The sequence below is a fragment of the Oryctolagus cuniculus genome, chromosome X, assembly GCF_964237555.1.
Source record: "Oryctolagus cuniculus chromosome X, mOryCun1.1, whole genome shotgun sequence".
Lineage (NCBI taxonomy): Eukaryota > Metazoa > Chordata > Mammalia > Lagomorpha > Leporidae > Oryctolagus > Oryctolagus cuniculus.
Genome location: NC_091453.1, coordinates 88,151,273 through 88,173,844, shown reverse-complemented (window position 1 = coordinate 88,173,844; position 22,572 = coordinate 88,151,273). Strand labels below are relative to the sequence as shown.

The following is a 22,572-nucleotide window of genomic DNA, read 5'->3' as shown; positions in this document are numbered from 1 at the left end:
TGCAATTATGATAATCATATAAATGCAAATAATATAAATAATATATCATAATTATGTATGTTTTACAGATATATGCCAAGCTTCTTCAGCGTGGTATGAATTATGGTTATTATATCTACACAATATAAATTACCAATATCCCCAAATCATCTTCATTTCACAGGCGGGAGTAGATAATGTCATATTCTTATATTCATATCCATTATTAGACTAGATACTAAGATAGCATTAGAAATAATAATAACAGTATAAATAATGTGCTGTACTTATTCCATCTCCCAGTAAGGAAAAGACCACACTAGGGTTATCAGGAATGGTAGTTACTATGGTTTTTTTTCAGTATTAGAGTAACACAAGTAACTGCATTAATGTGTTACTTATACTGATTCTGACAAGATAAAAAGGAAACATGAGGCTTCTAGCAGTATAGGATTTATTATTAGCTTTTATTAGTAAGTTATGAATTAAAACTATTGCACTTGCTGTAATACTTGTAGTTAATCCTTATACATAATAGTTAATATAATTACTATATTGATTACAATGATTAATGCTATAACCATTTAATTATCACCTTAATTATAATAATTAGTGCTCTAATGTAAATAGATAATATAAATAGTAATATAAGAACAACTTACAATGATTGCACCATAATTATCCCTAATTACAAACACTAAAGCATAACGCAAATCTTCCTGGTCATGCTTCCTGCTTAACTAGTATTATGTTATGATTTTAATATAACTACAAATAATGGAGATAGTAAAAATATGCTCCCTTCAATGCAGGGGCAATCAGTACAGGGGTATAGTGACACATATTTAATCCTCTAACATTATGTGGTGTCCTATAACCATACTCATTTCCCAGAGGATAAAAGGTGAGGCCAGCATTGTGGAGTGAAGCTTTTTATTATTAAGCTGCCTTGAGCCAGCTTGGCTGTATGTAGTGCCCCCTTCAGGAACTATATGTACTGTTGACAGTGGCCCAGGGCAGGTGCCTCATGTGAAAACACATATGAAGAGAGGAGTGGAGGGGAGGGCGTAGGGCTGCTGCAGTGGAAGATGGAGGAGAAATTTCCCCCGTTCTATTTAAGTTTCTCCTGAAAACAGATCTGGATGAGGGTGGAGTTCAGTGGGTAGACAGGGATGAGTTTGAGGTTGGGAGAAAGGAAAAACAGTGTTCAAATTCTGGGACTTGTGTTTGGAGATGGTGAGGGGAGGGTTATTAAGCCACAGATCTTTCTGGACTCCATACAAGGACCAGTAAATGCTCACTTCCCACTTATCTGAACAGATACGTGAAAGATAGTGGCTGCCAGTGAGCCATGCAGAATAGTATACTCGGCATAGGGAACCGCCCCTGGAAAGACGTGGAAGCTGGAGGCTGCTTTGCTGCTGTTAGGAACTCTCTGCATTGCCCCAGCACAGACAAATTTGTATTGACAAGTAATAAAAATATTTAAAAACTCTCAAAGCAATGTTCAATCCCACATGGCTCGACTACCCTTTTTAAAGATCATTGTAAATTTATAGAATGCATTTTATTTATGCTTATGATGTTTTACATCAGAGATAATTTAGGATGCATCACATGAAATTGTCAATGTTTGATTTTTGACTAACAAAACATTTCATATGACTTAACTTATTATAGCTAACATAGAAGTTTTACTATATATATATATTTTTTTTGTTCTAAGAATGCATTTTATATATACTACGTAACATAATATATAAAATAATTTAAATTTTATAAACTATAAATATATAATGTATGAAATATTAATGCATGTAATCTGTAATAATATAGTAATAAAACATTCATATACATATTAGCATAGAGTCAAAAACACATAAAGCATTATCATAAAGTTTACAAGAGGTCAGCATTTGGCCTAGTGATTAGGATGCCTGCATCCCATGTCAGAGTGCCAGGGTTTGATTCCTGACTCCAGCCCCCAATTCCAGTTTCTTGCCAATGAAGACCCTGGGAGAGAGCAGGTGGTTGCTCAAGTAGTTCGATCCCTGCCACTCATATGGGAGATCCACACTGAGTTCCTGGCTCTTCATTCTGGCCCGAGGCCCAGTCCTGGAAATTGTGAGCATTTGGGAAGTAAACCAGCAGCTAGGGGCACGTTTCTCTGTCTCTCTCTCTCTCTCTCTCTCCTCTGCCTCTCATTTTTTTAACCCAAGATTTTTTCTGAAATGCAGTTTTTTTTAACATTTATTTTATTTATTTGAAAGACAGAGTTACAGAAAGAAGTAGAGACAGAGAGAGAGGTCCTCCATCTGCTGGTTCACTCTCCAGATGGTTGCAACGGCTGGAGCTGCGCCAATCTGAAGCCAGGAACCAGGAGCTTCTTCCAGGTCTCCCACACGGGTGCAGGGGCCCAAGGACTTGGGCCATCCTCCACTGCTTTCCCAGCCCATAGCAGAGAGCTGGATCAGAAGTGCAGGAGCCGGGACTCGAACCGGGGCCCATATGGGATGCTGGCGCTTCAGGCCAGGGCTCTAACCCGCTGTGCCACAGTGCCAGCCCTCTACCTCTCATTTTTAAAAAAGGATTTTATTTATTCGTTTGAAAGAGTTACAGAGAGAGAGGAAAGGAAAGACAGAGAAGGAGAAAAATTTTCCTTCTGCTGATTCACTCCCCAAGTGGCCAGAATTGCCAGAGCTGAGCCAGGCTAAAGCCAGGATCTTCATCTGGGTCTCCCACATGGGTGACAAGGTCCCAAGTACTTGGGCCATCCCTCACAACTTTTTCTAGGCTATTAACAGGGAGCTGGATCAGAAGTGGAGCAGCCAGGACATAAACCAGTACCTATATGGGATGCCAGCATCACAGGCTACTGCTTAACCAGATGTACCACGATGCTGTCCCCCCTCTATGCCTGTCATTAAAAACAAAAGTTTCTGCAAATGTATATCATGAAAAAACTACTCATGGATTTCAATGTTTTTTGTCAAAATTAACATTTTGTTAAATATTTATTTGAAAGGGGACTGGTGCCATGGCTCAGTTGGCTAATCTGCCGCCGGCGGTGCCGGCATCCCATATAGGCACCGGGTTCTGGTCCCGGTTGCTCCTCTTCCAGTCCAGCTCTCTGCTGTGGCCCAGGAAGGCAGTGGAGGATGGCCCAGGTGCTTGGGCCCTGCACCTGCATGGGAGACCAGGAGGAAGCACCTGGCTCCTGGCTTTGGATAAGCGCAGCGTGCCAGCCGTAGTGGCCATTTGGGGGTGAACCAACGGAAGGAAGACATTTCTCTCTGTCTCTCTCACTGTCTATAACTCTACCTGTCAAATAAATTTAAAAAAATTAGCCTTGGTTGTAAATTTAATAAAAAATTATTTATTTGAAGGGCAGAGTTGGGGAGGGGAGGGAGAGAGACTGAGAGGGAGGAAAGGAGAAGTTTTGTCTGCTGATTCACTCTCCAAATGACTGCAAAGGCCAGGGCTGGACTAGGCTGAAGCCAGGAGCCTAGAATACCATCTAGGTCTTTCACGTGGGTGTCAGGGTCCAAGGACTTGGGCCATCTTTTACTGCTTTCCCAGGCCATAGCAGAGAGCTGGATCAGAAGTGAGTAGCCAGGACTTGGACTGCTTCCCATATGAGATGCTGGCAATGCAGGCCATGGCTTAACCCCCTGTGCCACAATACCAGTCCCCACATTAGCATCTTTAATTCCATTTCTCCATGAACCTTTGAAGTACTCACATATATTATTCTATACCATTGAATAAAATGGATATTTAAAAACATATTAGAATATTTCATAATGTCTCTTCCCCATCCTAGAATGAAATTTATAGGTAATTTGAGTTATGTGCAACCCAAACTTGAAAAAATGAATGCTCTAACTTTAATATGAAGATGAAATAAAAGTAATTTATATTGAAACAATGTGTATTATAATATGAAAAGCCTTGAAAACTAAGAACCAACAAAATAGTTATACAATTAATATAAATAATATTAACATTAGAAATAGGAAAGACTTGCTGAGCACCAGCTGTATGCCAGGCACCATTGTAAACACTTGCAGGTGTGTGTCTACCTCTGTGTACATCCTCTTAGATCTCAGTGGACAGAAATACACCTTATAAAAGACTCTACTTAACTGGTCTTTATTCCTAGCTACATCCCCTTCCCATTTTAAGACAAGCTTTTAGTCACTAGATGGTTTTCAAGGACCTCACCTATGTGTATAAGAACCTAGAATATGGTGGAAGAAATAGTGATTACCATCAGGCAGGGCTTTGAAGTGAGGATGGGACTGTGTGTGCTGGTTAAAGGGGACATGAGCTAGATCTGTAATGTTTTATTTCTTTAATAAAACAAAGCTACTGAAAGCAAATTGGAAAAATGGTAACATTATTAATTTTGGCTGGTGAAATCATGGGAATTTGTAATATTATTTGTTTTGGTTCTCTGTAACTTTGAAATTAAGGAAAAAATAAAAAAGAAGATCCTCAGGGGGCAGCTTTTCCAAGTACCAATATATGAAACTCATCTTCTTGACCATGGAACTCAAAAACCATCCATTTTATTGGTGCTGGGCTACAGTTTGTCTAGATTAACACCTTTATTTCTTTGAGGAGTAAAAACTAACTTCCCCAAGTTAGATGTCTTGTTAATGAGGCAAAGGAAGAATGAGAGCTCAGCTTTTCTTAAAATTTTATTTAAGGCAAACAAATTTCATCTATTTGTTATATACAGATTTGGGATCATAGTGATACTTTCTGCCCTACCCTCCCTCCCGCTCATACTCCCATCCTTCTTTCTCTACCCTCTGCTATTCCCACTCTTAATTTTTATAAATATCTATTTTCAGCTTACTTTATACTCATAAGATTAACCCTACACTAAAAACTACAACAAATATTATGGAGAAAAACCACTATTCCCAACAGTTGAGACAAGGGCTGCAAACGATCATAAAATCTGAGCTGAGTTTTTCTAATCCTCAGCCACTTCTATCATCATTTCAGCATTTTAGCATTGGGATACAGGGTAATGACTTCAAAGGCCTTACAAACCCTCAGTCAATCCAGAAGGATTTCATTTCTTCATAATTCCCTACTTTCTGTGGCAGAAGAGTGGAATTAGTGGTTTTAGAAAAGATTTTCAACAATCTGAAGGTTAATATATGGATAAAGTAAAGATTAATTACCCTAAGCAGTTCACTCCACTAACACTTAATTGTAAGTTCTCACAGGATGAGAATATATAAATCTGTATTCAGGAGAGCCTATTAAGTTTCTCTTCTAAGAAGTACAAGAGGAAATAGAAGGGCCACATGAAAGAAAACATAAGGAATCCTTGATTTTTTTACTGTTGTTGGATCAGCATTTTTTAAAAAGTGGATAGATTGATTTTAAAGGCAGAGAGAGAGAGAGAGAGAGAGAGAGAGAGATCTTCCATTTGCTGGTTTATACCCCAAATGGCTGCAATCCCCAGGACTGGGTCATGCTAAAGCCAGGAGCCTGGAACTCCATCTGGGTCTTCCATATAAATGGCAGGGCCCCAAGCGCTTGGTGGAGAGAAACCTCAGCACCAGGAACTGTGTGGTGACTTCTGAGCTCAAACCCTGGGGATTCAGTTGTTGAGAAGGTGCAGGGTGTAGCTGGGTATTGAAATCTACCATGCCCAACTCAGGTGTTAACCTGGAAACTTGCCCCACCCTACAGCATTGACCAGAGCTCCCTGGCCACACCCACCACACACCTCTTGGTATTCACTGAAAGTGCAGACATTCCACTAAGCCACAAAGCATAGCCCAAAGATAAAAGCCATCACAGGAAAAAACAAAAATCAACTTCACAAATGCATAAAAATAAGTGCAGAAATTCAAGAAACAAGAATAAGGAAGACACCATGAGCCCCCACAAAGGAACACAAAAACATTTCATTATTAGAATGTGAAGATGAAGATACTAATGAAATGTTGGAAACATAATTCAAAAAATAATCATAGGATTATTCTAAAGCAATCAGAAGCAAACACACGAACTAAAGAAAATCATACATGACATGAATGAAAATTTTCCCATGAAAATGAGATTTTAATTTTTTTTAAAATTTTTTTTATATTTTGACAGGCAGAGTGGACAGTGAGAGAGAGAGAGACAGAGAGAAAGGTCTTCCTTTTGCCAATGGTTCACCCTCCAATGGCCGCCGCTGCCCGGTGCACTGCGGCCGGCGCTTCACGCTGATCCGAAGCCAGGAGCCAGGTGCTTCTCCTGGTCTCCCATGGGGTGCAGGGCCCAAGGACTTGGGCCATCCTCCACTGCGCTCCCAGGCCACAGCAGAGAGCTGGCCTGGAAGAGGGGCAACCAGGACAGAATCCGGTGCCCCGACCGGGACTAGAACCCGGTGTGCCAGCGCCGCAAGGCGGAGGATTAGCCTAGTGAGCCCTGGCACCAGCGAAAATGAGATTTTAAAGAGAAATCAAAATGAAATAGTAGAAGTGAATAATTCAGTAGATCAAATAAAAAATGCGATGGAAAGCCTTAACAGCAGACTTGGTGAGGCAGAAGAAAGTATATCCTTGCTAGAAGATAAATCTTTGGAAATCAGACAAAAAAATAAGAAATTAGAAAACTAAAAAGCAATGTTTGAAATTTATGGGATATTATCAAATGATCCAACATGGGTGTTAGGAGTTCCTGAAGGTGTGGAAAGAGAGAATGGATTAAAAGGCCTTTTTAGTGGAATAATAACAGAAAACTTCCCTAATTTGGAGAAAGAAAGGGATGTCTAAATACAAGAAGCACATAAAACTCCTAAAAGAAGTGAACAGAAAAGATCTTCACCACAACACATTTAGTAAAACTCACCACAGTGAAACATAAAGATTCTAAAGTGTGCACAAGAGAAACACCAGATTACTTTCAGAGGATCTCCAATTAGACTCACAGCTGACTTCTCATCAGAAACCCTACAGGCTAGGAGAGAATGGCTGATATATTTCAACTCTTAAGAGGAAAAAACTGTCAACCCAGAATACTGTACTCTGAAAAGCTCTCATTTATGAATGAAGGTGAAATAAAAACCTTCCATAATAAACAGAAATAGAATTTGTCACCACTCATCCAGCCTTACAAAAGATGCTTGTGGATGTGCACTTGGGCCGTCTTCTACGGCCTTCCTAGGTGAATTAGTAGGGAGGTGAGTCAGAAGTGGAGCAGCCATGATTCTAACCAATGTTCATATGTGCTGCTGATGTCACAGGAGGGGGCTTAAAACTCTGTGCCACAATGCCGGCCTCAGGAGTCTTTATTTTTGACTCATGAGCAAATCTATACAGGAGGAAAATCAGGATACTATTTCTAATTTGACATTTAAGTAAATTAAGTTCAGGCCATGACTGGAATTTGGAAGGGAGATGGATGGAAGGTGGAACAAATAGTGTGAGGGTACAGAAAGGAAAGTGCTCAGTGGGCAAGGGCCACATCATTACTGTTCTTTGACAATTCTTGAGGGAGAATGTGAACCTGTCTAGAGCAGAGTTTCTCTTGGAGAGTGGTAGGCAGTTGCTTTCATAGGGTGCACTGATATCGGACTTGGGTGCTACACTCAGTGACTCTGACTTACTTAGCAAGTAATCTGGAGTTCTGAAGCAGGGATGTGTTATAGAGATTCTTTTGTTATTCTTGTTTCTCATGACACTAGCTAATGGAAAGTTGATAGTCTTTTGTTACTATGAACACATTTTTTACATTGAGACCCAGAACCTGACATTTCTGCCCTAGTTTAGGTACATCACTACTCTGTTGGGGGAGCAGTAAAAAGAATCTTATGGTATCTTTGACAAATGCAAACAATTTTTGATTTTCCAGTTAGTTTGGGAAACAATTACATGATTTATTCTTGTAAAGACTTAAGGTCGCCTACCGTATACAATGCATTGGGCCATTTTAGACATACAGAGAAAGAAGACATACGTTCAGCTGGGGAAGAGCTGTGCAGAAAAACATATGGTGAGATGGGAAAGAATTAACATGGGGCAATGAAGAACAGTTTCATAGACATGACACTTGACAATGATTCTTGCAGGATTAGTAGGATCCTAATACTTTTCAATATTTTCAGTAGGTGCAGAGGCAAATGACATTCTAGTGGAAGAGACCTGATGAACAAAGGCAGAGAAGTGAATGGCCTGTTGAGGGAATCCTAAGAATTTGATAAAAGTATAGGGTGTGCAAAGAGTTATGACTGGGGGGGCCTAAAGACCAGGCAGTCCTGGGCAAGCCAGGGGAACTAGGCTTAGATATTGGCACATGGGAATCTCCTGAAGGTTTTTATTAGTAAAACAACAAAATGATATATTTTAGAAGGGTCACTTTGGTAACTGTTTAAAGAACAGAATGGAAAGGTTATAAAACCATTTAGAAAGGTATTGCAATAGCAGGAAACAAAACTAACAAAAATTATCATACGCTGACAACAAACCTTCAAAAAAGAAGTCATAAAAACCCATTTACAATAGCATTCAAATCCTTAGCAATAAATTTAACAAGGTAGGTGAAAGATATACACACTGCAAATTTAAAAACATGGATAAAAGTAATTGAAGAAGACAAATGCAATGATGTTTCTTGTTTTTTTGGATTGGAAGAATTAACATTCTACCCAAAGTGGTTCACAGATTCAAAATTCTATTGAGATTTTTCACAGAAATAGAAAATACAGTTCTAAAATGCATAGTGATTCACAAAGATTCTGAATAATCAAAAAAATTAAGAAAAAGAACAAACCTGAATACATCATACTACTGATCTCATAATATACTATGAGGTTATAGTAATTAAAATAACATAAAACAGATATATAGATAAATGCAGCAGCCGAGCAAACCCTTAAATTAATCCACACATTTTCAGTCAATCTATTTTTGACAAAGGGACCAAGAAAACACAATGGGGAAAGGAAGTATTTTAATAAATGGTGTTGGGAAAACTGTATATCTACATGCAGAAAAGTGAAATTAGACCCTAATCTCACACTACCTAAACAAATCCACTCCTGATGAATTAAAAAATTACTATCAATATGAAACTATAAAACAATAAGGACAATACATAGGGGAAAGGACCATGACATTAGTCTGGGCAATAATTTTTAAGATAGGACTCCAAATCACAAGCAACAAGAGCAAAAATATACAAATGGGATTATATCAAATGAAAATTCTGGGAGTAGACATGTAGCCTAGTGGTTAAGATGCTTACATGTTATGTTGGAGTGCTTGGTTTCATATCTGACTCCAATTCCTGATTCCAGCTTCCTGCCAATGCAAGCCCTGGAAGGAAGTGATTAATGTTCAAGTAATTGGGTTCTTTCTACCATATGGGAGACTTGGATTGTGTTTCTAAGTCCTAGACCTGGCCCAGCCCTAGCCATTGCCAAGTTTTTAGGAGGGGACCATCAGAGGGGAGCTATCTATGTGCTTATTAAATAAATGAATAAATGCTTTGTACTGTACAGCAAAGGAAATAATAAACTGAGGAGATAATGTACACAATGGAAGAAAATATTTGCAGACCATTCACCTGTTAGAAAACAAATTACATGAAAACTTATAAAGGACCTGAACAGACATTTCTCAAAAGAAGATATACAAATTACCAAGAGGTATATGACATCACTACATCCAGGGAAACTCAAATTAAAATGACAATGAGGTATCGCCTCACTCATTAAAATTGGTTTTATCAAAACATGACAACGTAATACAAGTATTGGCGAGGATATGGAGAAAAGGGAATCCTTGCACACTCCTGGTGGGAATGTAAATTAGTACAGCCATTATGGAAAATACTATGGAGGTTCCTAAAAAAATGAAAGTAGAAATACTTCTAGGCACGTATCCAAAAGAAATGAAACTAGTATGTATGTCAATGGGAAGTGTGTGTGTGTGTGTGTGTGTGTGTGTGTATCTGCATTCCCATGTTCCTTGCAGCATTATTCATAGTAGCCAAGAAATGGAAATAAACTAACTATCCATCAACAGATGAATGGATAATGAAAATGTGATACACATACACCATGGGCATACTATCCAGTCATTAGAAGGTTGTAATATTGTCACTTATGTCAACATGGGTAGAACTGAAGATCATTATGGTAAATGAAATAAACCAGAAATAGACAAGTACTGAATAATTTCACATGTATGTATGCGGAATATATATAGCTGATTTCATAAAAGCAGAATGAAGACAGGTAGTTACTAGGGATGGGGAGTAGAACATGAATTTCAAACAAGAGGAATAAGTTTGAGACTTATTGTATGTGCTGGCTATAATTAATTATATATACATAGACATGTCTAAAACAATAGATCATATTATTATCATCATACAAAAAAGTATATGAGGTGATGAATAGTCATTTCAAATATATATGGATATCAAAACATGTTGTCTATCATAAATGTATATAATTTTGTCAATTACACTTAATAAAACTGTAAGAAGAGGAGTATTGCAATAACTCCAGCAGGATAGGAGAAAGACCTAGGCTTGAGTATCTATGAGGCTAGAGAGGAGGAGTTAGATATGAGTAACTTTTTAGAAATAGCCAGGCTTAATGTCTTATGGAAGGATTAGCAGCTGGTCAGTAGAAAGGGTGAGACAAGATCCGAGGATGACTCCCAAAGTTTTTGGCTTGAATGTCTGCTAATGTGGGAGGCAGAGAAGATTTGGCAAAGGAAAGAAGTTCATTATTAAGCACTGTGGATTTACGAGACAGCAGAAAAGCCTACTAGAAGGGACCATGGGCAGTGCTGATCTCCTGTAGTCCTTCCGGCACATTTGCTGCTGTTGCCTTTCCATAGAAGGTAGCCACTTTCCAAGGAGACTCATGAGCCCTCAAGTAATCAGGAGTTAAGGAGTAGGTTGCAATGCCTCATCATGGCTTCACTTCTAGAACATTACTGAGGTTCATTCATTGGATAAAAATCAAAAGGATAATCTTGACAAAGCATTGTGCGGATTCTATAATGAGAGGGAAATGAAGATGGCTGCCAGCCCACCATTAAGTGTAATAGCTAGGTTGAAATGATATGAAGGACTTCATTTAGAACTTCCTCATTGATGAATAGTAGGGAGTAAAGGTGTGAAAGGGAAGCAATAATGAATAACACAATTCATAAAAATGTAAAAATGCCTTAAAAAACCTGAAGCAATAATTACTCATTTTATTTATAGAGCTGGAGTGGATGATTTTTCTATTGATGGGCACTGATGCACAAATGAAAATTTGGAAAATCATTTTTTCCACTGATAAAACTTTACTTAAAAACCTGACAAACAGCTCTGGAGCTAGGGAGCATCAGTTCAGCAATAAGGGCACAGGCCACTCACTTCTGAGAATTTGACTGACTTGTGTTTGTGGGATGCCCACTTGAGGCAGAGTCCACAGTGATAAGTACAAATAAAAATTAACCTGTCTTTAGGTGGAGTGAAGGATCTGAGACAAAAATAGAAGGCATCCAAATCCTACATTACAGTATTGATGGGGCCAGCATTTGGTGCAGCAGGTTAAGTTACTGCTGCCTGAGACACCTGCATCCTGTAGGGGTGCTTGTTCAAGTCCCAGGTGCTCTACTTCATATCCAGCTCCCTGATAATACGCCTGGGAAAGGAGTGGAAAATAGTCCAAATATATAGGCGCCTACCACCCAGGTAGAAGATCTGAATGGACTTCCTGTCTCCTGGATTTGGCCTGGCCCATCCCCAGGCCATTGTGGCCATTTAGGGAGTGAAATACAGTATAGAAGATGGAGGATTCATATTCATTCATTCTCTCTCTCTCTCTCTCTCCCTCCCTCCCTCCCTTTTAAGAAAACACATAAATAAACCCTTAAAAAAGATCAGGGCCAGCTCTGTGGTGTTGCGAGTAAAGCCACCAGCAGTGCCAGCATTTCAAATGGGTAGCAGTTTGAATCCTGGTTGCTCCACTTCTGATATAGCTCCTGCTGATGCACCTGGGAAAGCAGTGGATGATGGCCCAAGTGCTTGGTCCCCAGCACATATGTGGGAAAGAAGGAAAAAGCTCCTGCCTCCTGGCTTTGTCTTGGCCTAACCCCAATTGATTGTGGTCATTTGGGAAGTTGTTGGAAGATTCTCTCTCTCTCCCGATCTCTCCCCCTGTAACTTTGCCTTTCAAAAAAGTAAATAAATCTTTTAAAACATAAAATATTAACAAGAATCATAAAATCATATTTAATATGTATAATACATAATAAGTACATATTTTAAAATAAGAACAATAGTTTCTTGATTACAAGGTAGGAATTGTGTGATTATTTCAGATATTTAATTTCAAATAAGTTGATATGGGTCAGATAAAATTTATCCAAGGTTTAGATCTTATTTTTGGAGGTTAAATCAAGTACACACATTATTAATAATTCATTACCCTATAAACACTGAGTTTAATTCATAGATAAATAATTGGCTTCACTATTGGATTCACTATTTGATGGTTGTTATCCCTACAGTAGTTAATATTTCAAAGATATATTACTGCGCTGCAATGATCTACTTTATCGGACGAGCATGAACTCTGTGGGATCTATATGACAATTTGGATAGCACCAAGCAAATTTCAGTTTTTTGGTTCAATGAGCTGTGTGAGGAGAAATAATAATTTGGTGTTCTTTCACGTTCTCATCTCTACCCCCTTTGTTTAGCTTTGTATGACGCTCACAATTTTTTTCCTCTTGGTTTGGTCTTGTTGGCAAAAAATTTGAACACACAGTATTTAAGAGCACAAGTTTCTGAAGTCCAACTTATCTGAAGGGTATCTGAATTCTGCCATCACAACTTGAATCTTGAACAAGTCATTTAAGCCTTTGTTATTTTTCTTTTCTCATTAGTAAAGTGGGAATTACAAGAGTTCCCCATCCTAGTTTTGACGTGAGAATGAAATGAGAGAGATGCATGTTAAACACCTAGCACAGTGTATAGCTGTTCTGTATTAAGGAGATGATGAATGTCCCTAGCTGTTGTTAAATTTTTCTGTGCTGGGTTGTTTGTTCAGGTAGTTTTTGGCCTGATTCGCCGTTTTGAGTAATATCTAGACTGGGTTCTCAACTTTAGGCTCCATCTATCACCCACAACGGTACACCCTTATAGGCGCACTGTGATCCCTCCCTAGCAACCAGCAGATGGCCAATAACAAATCCTTACTTTTAGGACCTTAGGTGGGAAAAACGTCAAGTGCTACACAAAAACTTGGACAGCTCGCCCTCTAGTGGTAATTTAATGAATTACCCCCCAACAATTGCCCTGTAGATTCACAAACAGGAGAGCAGGTGTTAAAAATGAACAAGATATAGTTTACATAGTTACAGGAATATACCTGATCTAATGAATGAATTTGCTAATAGCAAACATAATAAAACAGTATGAGGGCACAGTCCAGGTAAAGGATTTAAATCACAACCAATGTCACTAAAGTATCTGGGGCTTCCATATTTGCTCATGTGCTAATTAGAAATTTTACATAACAGTGGATTTCCAGTTTGAGGCAAAAATCCAGAATTCACAATTTTATACATATTATATCCATCAATAAAAATTGTAATGAGCATAGCCACTAGAGTATAATTTTACTGTATTCAATATTCTCTCTAAAATAATCATAGCTGATAATAAAATTTCATCTTAGAGGAATTTATAAACTTTTCTTTCCTTTTTTTTAGCATTTTTAAATTTTATTTAATGAACATAAATTTCCAAAGTACAGCTTATGGATTACAATAGCTTCCCTCCCCCCCATAACTTCCCTCCCACCCACAACACTCCCCTCTCCCACTCCCTCTCCCCTTCCATTCACATCAAGATTCATTTTCAATTCTCTTTATATACAGAAGATCAATTTAGCATATATTAAGTAAAGATTTCAACAGTTTGCACCCACACAGAAACACAAAGTGTAAAATACTATTTGAGTACTAGTTATAGCATTAATTAAACACCTAAGAGTAATTGTGCATTAATTACAGAGTTCAACCAATAGTTTTAAGTAGAACATAAAAAATACCAAAAGGGTAAAGTATTAAGTTCTTTTTTTTTCTTTTTATTTTTCTTTTTTTGTTTGTTATATGGTTTTTTTATTTAATAATTGTGAATTTACAAAGTGCAACTTTTGTATTGTTGTGGCTTCCCCCCCCACCAACCTCCCTCCCTCCCGTGGCCCTCCCCTTGTCTTTAGGGTGTTGGGTGTGACAGAATTCTCTCTCCCTTGTATTGAGGAGGAAGCAGGCAGCTTATCTATAAAGAGGCTGAATGGATTTCCTGGGGTCACCCTGAGTACTTTGCAAGGGAACTCCCTATGCACACATTTGTTTTGCAGATTGGAATGAAAATGAAAATGAAAATGAAAATGAAAATGAAAATTAAAGTAGAGATCTGATTTTTAAAGAAGATGCTTCCTTTGTTCCACTCTTTTAGAGGGCACAGACAGTAAAGCATTTTTGCCAACAAGACCAAACCAAGAGGAAAAAAATTGTGAGCGTCATACAAAGCTAAACAAAGGGGGTAGAGATGAGAACGTGAAAGAACACCATTGGTCTTTAAATACTTGAATTGCTACTCATAAGACTCAAGAGTGAACAGACAATGCAGATTACAAAAGTAGGCTGTATATTCTAATAGAGGGGCAAGAATATTTATAACCACACAGAGTGATTGTGAAGCAGAGGGCAGGCAGGCATTCATTTTTAAAGGATTTGCTCTGTAGCAAGCTTCTCTGGGCGGGGGTGTGGGGTGGGGGTGGGGTTGGGAGGTAAAGAAAGTATTTCCCTTTTTGCAGTGCTACAACTCACACTTGCAGCTGGTCAGTGAGACCAAGTTATCAAAACCTCCTGTTGGAGAAGCCAATCTGGGAGACACTTTTTAAGGAGCCCTGCAAGAGTTTAAACAGGTGGCACTGGAATTGTGAACAGAACAGAGATATATAGCCCCATGGATTCGAACCACAGGTTGGCCCTCTCTGAGAGCTATTCAGTTTCACTATGTCTCTGATCTGGCTATAGCGTTCACCTTCCTTTGTCAGCTGCATCACAGTTCTGTTCATTCAGCGAAACTACCAAATACATGGGAGCTTCATAAAGTGCATGGAGAAATGGAATTAAAAGATAAGTTTATGTTGCTGTAAAATTATTTTTGAGATTGTATATATGAGTAATTTTCAAACCATAATGGGAAATGCATATTATGAAACAATTAGGTGTGGATTTCAAAAAATTTTGGACCAAAATAAACTTAGCTTTTAATTCCATTTTTCCATGAACATTTTGAAGTACTTTCTTATGTCTAGAGAGTAAATATGTAAAGGGCTGTGAAGGTGTGTGACAGGAAGGTGTCTTTTGTCTGTGACTGCTGATGGCAGTTGGTAATTAAGTTACAGGTGATCTTTCACTTATTTTTGTGACCTCCTGACATCTCTCAGTTATTCCTTCTTAAACTCAAGAAGTTCTATGCTTTATGTAGGCTTGCCACTTGAATTTTAGGCCTCTTACCTGATTCTGTACTTCTTAGTTACTTCACCATTCCCAAATCTGAAAACAATTATACTATATTCTACTCCATCCCCAAACAAATCATACCACCTTGTTAGAATCTTGTTGTCATCTAATGCTCTTTGTTCATGGAAATGGATTTCTACTGATAAAAGTTGAGTGTGGGAAAGTATTTGGTGGCAGGTGGACGTTCATGGATCTTTGGTATTATATCCTTTGTCTATGTTATGGAAAAATTCCTTCAGGTTTCCTGAAATGCCTTATGTTGTAAATTTGTACCACAAATACTAAAGGGAAATAATAAAGGGGGTAATGTTTAGAAATTATTTTCTCCATTATTACATTTCTTCTCTCTGGCTATTGACTGCTCTATAACTAAATACCCCCCTCTCTGATACCTAAAGCAAGGGAACAGAAGAAAAATGGCTATAAATCTATTAAATCAAGGACATGTTGCCCAGAAGATATTTAAAAGGAAATGAATTCTCAGTGTACGCTCAGTATCTGTACAATAAAGCTAATTGGAATGGCAGTTAAGCATCTTTAACTTCTGTTGAACATGATTGTTGTGACGTGGGAGCAGATAATTCAATTATCTTCAATACCAACCATGTCCAACGACTAATGAGCCAAACCAGCCCATTAACACAGTAAAGGTATAGATTATGCAACAGATGTTTTAGGATAGGTAACTAAAGTAATTTATGAAGCAAATGGAAAAAAGAACTATTCATTGTTTCCATTAAGTAGATAATTTTGGAATTTGAAGCTATTTTATCAAGTCAAATTTGTTAATTTAAAAATACTTGCTGTGTATCTTAGTGGTAGGAGAAAACAGAAACTGAAATATTAAAAATCTATTGTTTTGTTTCTATTAACACTGAACATAAAACTATGAGAGTATACTATTTTAAAAAATATGTGTATCATTACCTTTCATTTAAGTCAATGCATAGGAACAATATTTCATATAATCCTTAAAAAAGAATGACAGAAAATTTATTTAAACATGATAAACCACAGAGATGGACGTTTAAGACAGCAGTTGAGATGCTGCATTCTGTACCAGAGTGCCTGATTCTGCTTCTGATTCCAGATTCCTGCAAATGCACAACCTGGAAGGCAGCAATGATGGCTCAAGTACTTAAGTCTCTGCCACCCTCACGGGAGGCCTTGATGGAATTTCAGCTTCCTGGCTTTGGCCTGGGCCAGCCTTGGCTGTTGTGGACATTAAGGGAGTGAACCAGCAGATGAATGATTGATCTCTGTCTGTCTCTCATGGTCTCAGTACCTTTCAGATAAAATGAAAGTAAATTTAAAAATTAAGAAAGATGATAATAAACAAATATTAAAATTGCATTTAATCCAGGAACACACCACTAGTAATTTATCATGACTGAGAAAGTACAACTAATGCAGATTTCTCCCTGTCCTTGACCATTATGGGAGTAACAAATGATAGGTAAACAAGCCAATACCAAGAGGTGAATAAAAAGTACCTTCTTGCCTTGAATGGTTCACAGTGGCTGTCAATATTCATTGTAATGAATCTGGTACCTCTGAATGTTCAAAGACCATTCACCTGCCTTTCAGTATAGATTTGAAGTGTATTGGTTATTTATTTCTAATGAATGCCTTACATACTGTATGAGGCAGGATATAATAAAGACCCATATGTGAGTGAGCAGTGAACAATGATATCAGAAAGAGAAATCAGAAGCCAGAGTTAAAAAATTTTCTGAGATTACACAACCCTTTGAAGATCTGATAAGGAGCTGTGCAACATCTCCCCAGAAAAACGTGCTTATGCAAATGGGCATGTTGTTTTGCCAATATCATGATTCTATCCAGGCATCCTCTCCTTGGATGTCCTTGAACTCCAGTTCAAGAACTCTCCATATAGAGAAAGCAAACTCATGAGATAAGATAGTTATTACATTTGAGCATTGCATTTAGCTGTGAGCTTCCTGTGAGCCAAAGTTACAAGATTAAATGCACTGGGTTACAGAGTTCCCGACATTTAAAGAAAGAAGCAGATCAGTTCACAAAGTTATAACTGAAACATATAATTTTCAAATGGAAGTGTTAATGTCATAGCATGATTTTTTACAAAGAATAATCAATTAACATAAAGGGATGTAGCATAATTTGATGAAATTCTTTGAAAATAAGCAAATGGAGGTAGAATATTGATAATAATCATATTGACTAGCATATTATATTATCCAGTGTCTCATTTCTAACCCTCCTAGAAAATAGGGAACTTTCTAAATATGCCTTTCTTTAGTTGTGTATTTGCCTACCTAGTATTATTTGATTAAAGCTGACATTCATACAAATATATTTCATGAGTACATACCAACTAAGCAGTGAGGGAAGCCTAAGGGTATAAAGAGAAATCGACCTGTGATTAAATATCTGCTATTAATAGATCATACTGTGGGAAACTTGCATGTGTATAATAGCAGATAATCACTTTAGGTGCCTACTGCTTCCAACCCTAGCATTCTACTTTCTCAATGGTGAATAAGTAACACAATGATTCTTGTTACAATTATAGGTATAGGCAGTACAGTGTTGGGGTTATAAACACTATCTTTGGATCGGTGACTGCTTTTCTACTACCTATTGGCTGTCTGAACTTGGGCAAAGTCATTTAAGTTCTCTGATTCTCAGTGTCCTCATCTGTTAAATGAGAATAAAAGCATTAATCACAGGGCTGCTCCTAGACTATGCAGAGGTCGCTGCATAGTCTAGAAATAGAAATCTTTGGTTTTTGGGTGCTCCTGGCCTGTGTAAACAAATTGAGCCATTTAAGACCAACATACTGGTGTCATTACAGCAATAAAATTTCCCATGATCCTGTGAAGGAGATACTACATGGCTAGCAGGAACAATCCACTTGCAGGGCCACTTTGCTGGAATTGGGATCTAGCCATGAGGCCAACTCCATATGTAGGAGTGCTAGAGCTCCTTGGAGGATTTAGTGCTGCAGAGTATTGGAAAGCACCCTAAAGGCACAAGGCTAGAGCAGGGGCTCTGCTTGCTAAGGTCTAAGCAAGATACTGGTCTATTTCTTAGTACATGTTGGCGATGCTTATGGCTCTTACCCTTATTATTAACAATACTCACTGCAACTCATGCCTCATCTGGTTTTCTTTCAGTGGATGGCTGCATTGACTGGTCAGTGGACCTCAAGACATACATGGCTTTGGCAGGTGAACCAGTCCGAGTGAAATGTGCCCTTTTCTACAGTTATATTCGCACCAACTACAGCATGGCCCAGAGCACTGGGCTCAGGCTTATGTGGTACAAAAACAAAGGTGATTTAGAAGAGCCCATCATCTTTTCAGAGGTCAGGATGAGCAAAGAAGAAGATTCGATATGGTTTCACTCAGCTGAGGAACAAGACAGTGGATTCTACACTTGTGTTTTAAGGTGAGTGTTATGGGAAAATCTTCGTTGACCATATAGCTAATAGTCTTTTGATCGGGGCAGACAGTGTGCATGTTTGCCTCATGTTAAACAGCAGATATGTTCTGGAATACTTGTAGCATATGTGGAACCTCAGAAAATTACATTCTATCTGTTTATTGCATAGGAAATTCTTAGCAAACTTTTCGAAAATAGGACTCTTATTTCTTGTACGTGCTTATTCAATTTAGAAAATTTTGGAATTTCTTTCCTAATCCTACCCTTGCCCCAGGACCTCAATGATTGTTTTTACATAGACAAAATTGGCTTGATGAGCTGCATATCTGGCCATGAAAATGACTTAAAATAACATTAAGGCCAAGGTCTTGCCTCTCTTGTTGATGGAAAAAAGCTTCAAATGCTACTGGGGAATCTCTTAGCACGTGAGCTACTGGTAAAATCCTTCAGAATATGCAGTGTGATTTTAAGATATTATTTTTCTGAATATTATACTAGGAGGCATTATATATATATGTATATATATAGGCATTATATTCTTCTTGTTAAGTTTAGAGTGAAAAGCCATTTGTTTCATCCTAAGTGGTTCCACTATGTCTCTTCCCCTTCCGTCCACCTCAGGGCTAGGATCCAGGATCTAGCATCTTGGATAGAAACTGGATTACGTATTGAAGTAGGTAGCTGAAATGACCTTTAAACCACTTTTCAATTCTGTCATTTTGGGAGTCTCTGATCTTGCTCACCAGGGACCTGCACTCTACTATTTGACTTTAACTTCTTGAAAATGCAGACCCTTCCTATTTTAGCTAGCTGTGGACTTTGATGCCACAGCTATGTCACTTCTTCATCAAAAGAACTTGGGAGGCCCTGGTGAGGCTTTATTGTTGAAAAGGCCAGGGGTGCAAGGGGTTGCATAAATAGAAGGTCTTCTTGATGCTTTAAGAAACACTTTTGTGTGGAGGAGGAGTGTTAGGGGAGCAAGTGGTAAGTTTAGTCTTGTGGTAAGCAAAATCCCCAGGGTCTTGGCAGAGGCAGCAAGCATTCTGATCACGCTCTTAGCAATAAGCAATATTTTCTTCTTCTTGGGAAGCTCTTGGCAAAATTGAGAACTAGACACATTTCAGCTTTAGTGACTGACACTGTATTCTCTAGTGTACTGCTACTCTTCCCCGGCTCAACTCTTTTCCATCCCCTACTCTCCTTCAAAGGTGCCATTCAGAACTGTCTTTTCTTCCCCTTACCTATTTGCTTGTTTCTTTTCACAGATTTGAAGTCTTATTTGCAAAGCTTCAGGCCACTATATACTTGTACATTTGCTAAGTTTATCAAGGATTATTGAATTAGTTATGGCTGACTTCCTCTGCTCTGCTTATCTCCTCACTGTTCATACTTCCTTCTTTCCCCTTCTCCCATCTAACCCCATTCTACTGCGCCTAACATTGTTAACAATGTAGTCTTCATCCTTATACTTTCTTGAGTCTTTTAATTATGAGAACATGTTTACTTGGGGATAGTCTCCTCATTGTGTTACAAAATGACAGTTATAGATTTCTCTCTCTTAGTAAAAATTCAAAGTGGAATTCTCTCAAAGTCAACTACAGAAATATCACTCATTCTTTTACATATATAGTATTCTATGTTGATTGATATGTATATCCAATGAGACCACAATTTAGTTATTCATTTCCCTGTTGGTGAGCATATATCTTATTTCTAGTTTTTTTCCTACAAAAAAACTGTGACAAAAATCCCTTATCAGATTTTAAGTAAACTTACATTTTAGAACAATTTTATATTGAGAAAATTATTGCTAAGGTGGTACAGAGAATTTCTGTTATTAACAACTTAATGATACATTTGTTAAATTTAGTAAACCAATACTGGTATGTTATCATCAACTAAAATCCATAATTTTTCAGATTTCCTCAGTTTTTCCTTGATTTTTTAAAAATCTATTTCAGAATCCTATTTGTGCTACTATACTACATTTACTTGTCATGTCTCCTTAAGCTCTTACTGTCTGTGGCAGTTTCTCACTTTCCTTGTTCTTGATGACTTTGACAGCTTGAGTTGTACTGGTTCGATATTTTATAGAACATTCCTCAATTGGGATGTATCTGATATTTTTCCTCATGGTTAGACTAGAACAATATGTTTTGGGGCAGAATACCACAGAATGAAAATACCATTCTCATCATATTACATCAAAGATACATACTATCAATAGGACTTATCACTCTTGATGTTGACCTTGATCACCTAGATTTGCAGAGTATTTGTCTTTCTCCACTGGTAAGCTGCTTTTTTCACCCTTTCCATACTATGTACTATTTGGGAGAAAGTCATTATTGATTCACACTTAGGGAATGAAGAGTTATGTTCAAGTTCCTTAAGAGTGATATCTCTACATAAATTATTTGGAATTCGTGTGTGTGTGTGTGTGTCTTCTCTTCCACTTATTTATTCATTTATATCAGCATTGACTCATGTATATTTATATTATATATGGGTTGTCACATAATATTGCATTATTTTCTTGTGCAAATTCTTTCACTTTTGCCAACTGGGAGTACCAGTTCCTTTTCATGGTAAATGGTATTAGAAATCAAGATTAGGATAGTAGGTGTACTCACCTCACTGCTATTGGGGTGTTGCTTCTTCTAGGTCCTCTTTGCTGACGATCTGTTTACTTTGAAACAAAGCCTTGGATTATTTCATGCAAAGTCCACCTGTGGTGATAGAATGTATTAGGGGTAGTAGAACTTCTCAATGTCCCTGAAATTCTTTCATGGAGGTGGCCCGATCTTTCAATTACCTATCATATTTACCTTTTTAAAATATCTATTGTAGATACTGAATCAGTGTTTCTAAAGTCACATTTAGGTAAGTAGAAGAGTGTGGGGAGCAATCCGGACTAGACTGAGTTACTGGAATTAAGACTTATTCTATGCATCTGCTCTCCCACAATATGGCGCTGGGAGAGAAGTAAACAGCTTCCGCACAGCTGCCTCCAGTTCAACTAATAAACTGTAGGACCTGCTCCTGATTGGAGGAGAGCAGCGTACTCGGCGTGTGGGCAGCCGAGTTGGGATTGGCGGAGGAGGACTATAAAGGAGGAGAGAGACGGCATGCACCAGGAACATCTATGGGGAACATCTAAGGGAACCCGTGCAGCCCCCGAGAAAGCCGGCCGGCGGTGTGCCGCTCCCCTGCGGAAGTGGGGAATGTGGCTAGGGGGAACTGCCCTTCCACGGAGGTGGAAGGGATAGTAGCCAACCCGGGAAGAACCAGCAGCAAACCCGGGGAAGGCCGAGCAGACGAAAGAACAGCGCAGGGTCCTGTGTCGTTCCTCCACGAAGAGGGGGAGCGACATAATGGTGCCGTGACTCGGATAGGAAACTTAGGAGGGAAGAAATGACTCGGATAGGAAACCTAGCTCGGATAGGAAACCTAGGACGGATAGGAAACCTAGGAGGGAAAGAACGGGAAGAACTGGGAAAAATACCGGAGAGAGAGACTAGCAAACAGCCTAGGGAAAAGCCGGACGAAAAAGGTGCCGGAGGAAGCTGTTGAAAGCCTAGGCATAGATTCAGATACGGAC

The 22,572-nt window shown here is 38.4% G+C and overlaps 1 protein-coding gene across 1 annotated transcript in view; it reads left to right on the top strand.

The window, feature by feature from the left end:
* IL1RAPL2 (interleukin 1 receptor accessory protein like 2) overlaps nt 1-22,572 on the top strand; it is a 1,316,228-nt gene that overhangs the window by 628,265 nt on the left and 665,391 nt on the right. The window contains exon 3 of the mRNA XM_008272830.4: nt 18,704-18,977. Coding sequence (XP_008271052.1) covers nt 18,704-18,977 — 274 coding nt within the window. The remainder of the gene's footprint in view (nt 1-18,703; nt 18,978-22,572) is intronic.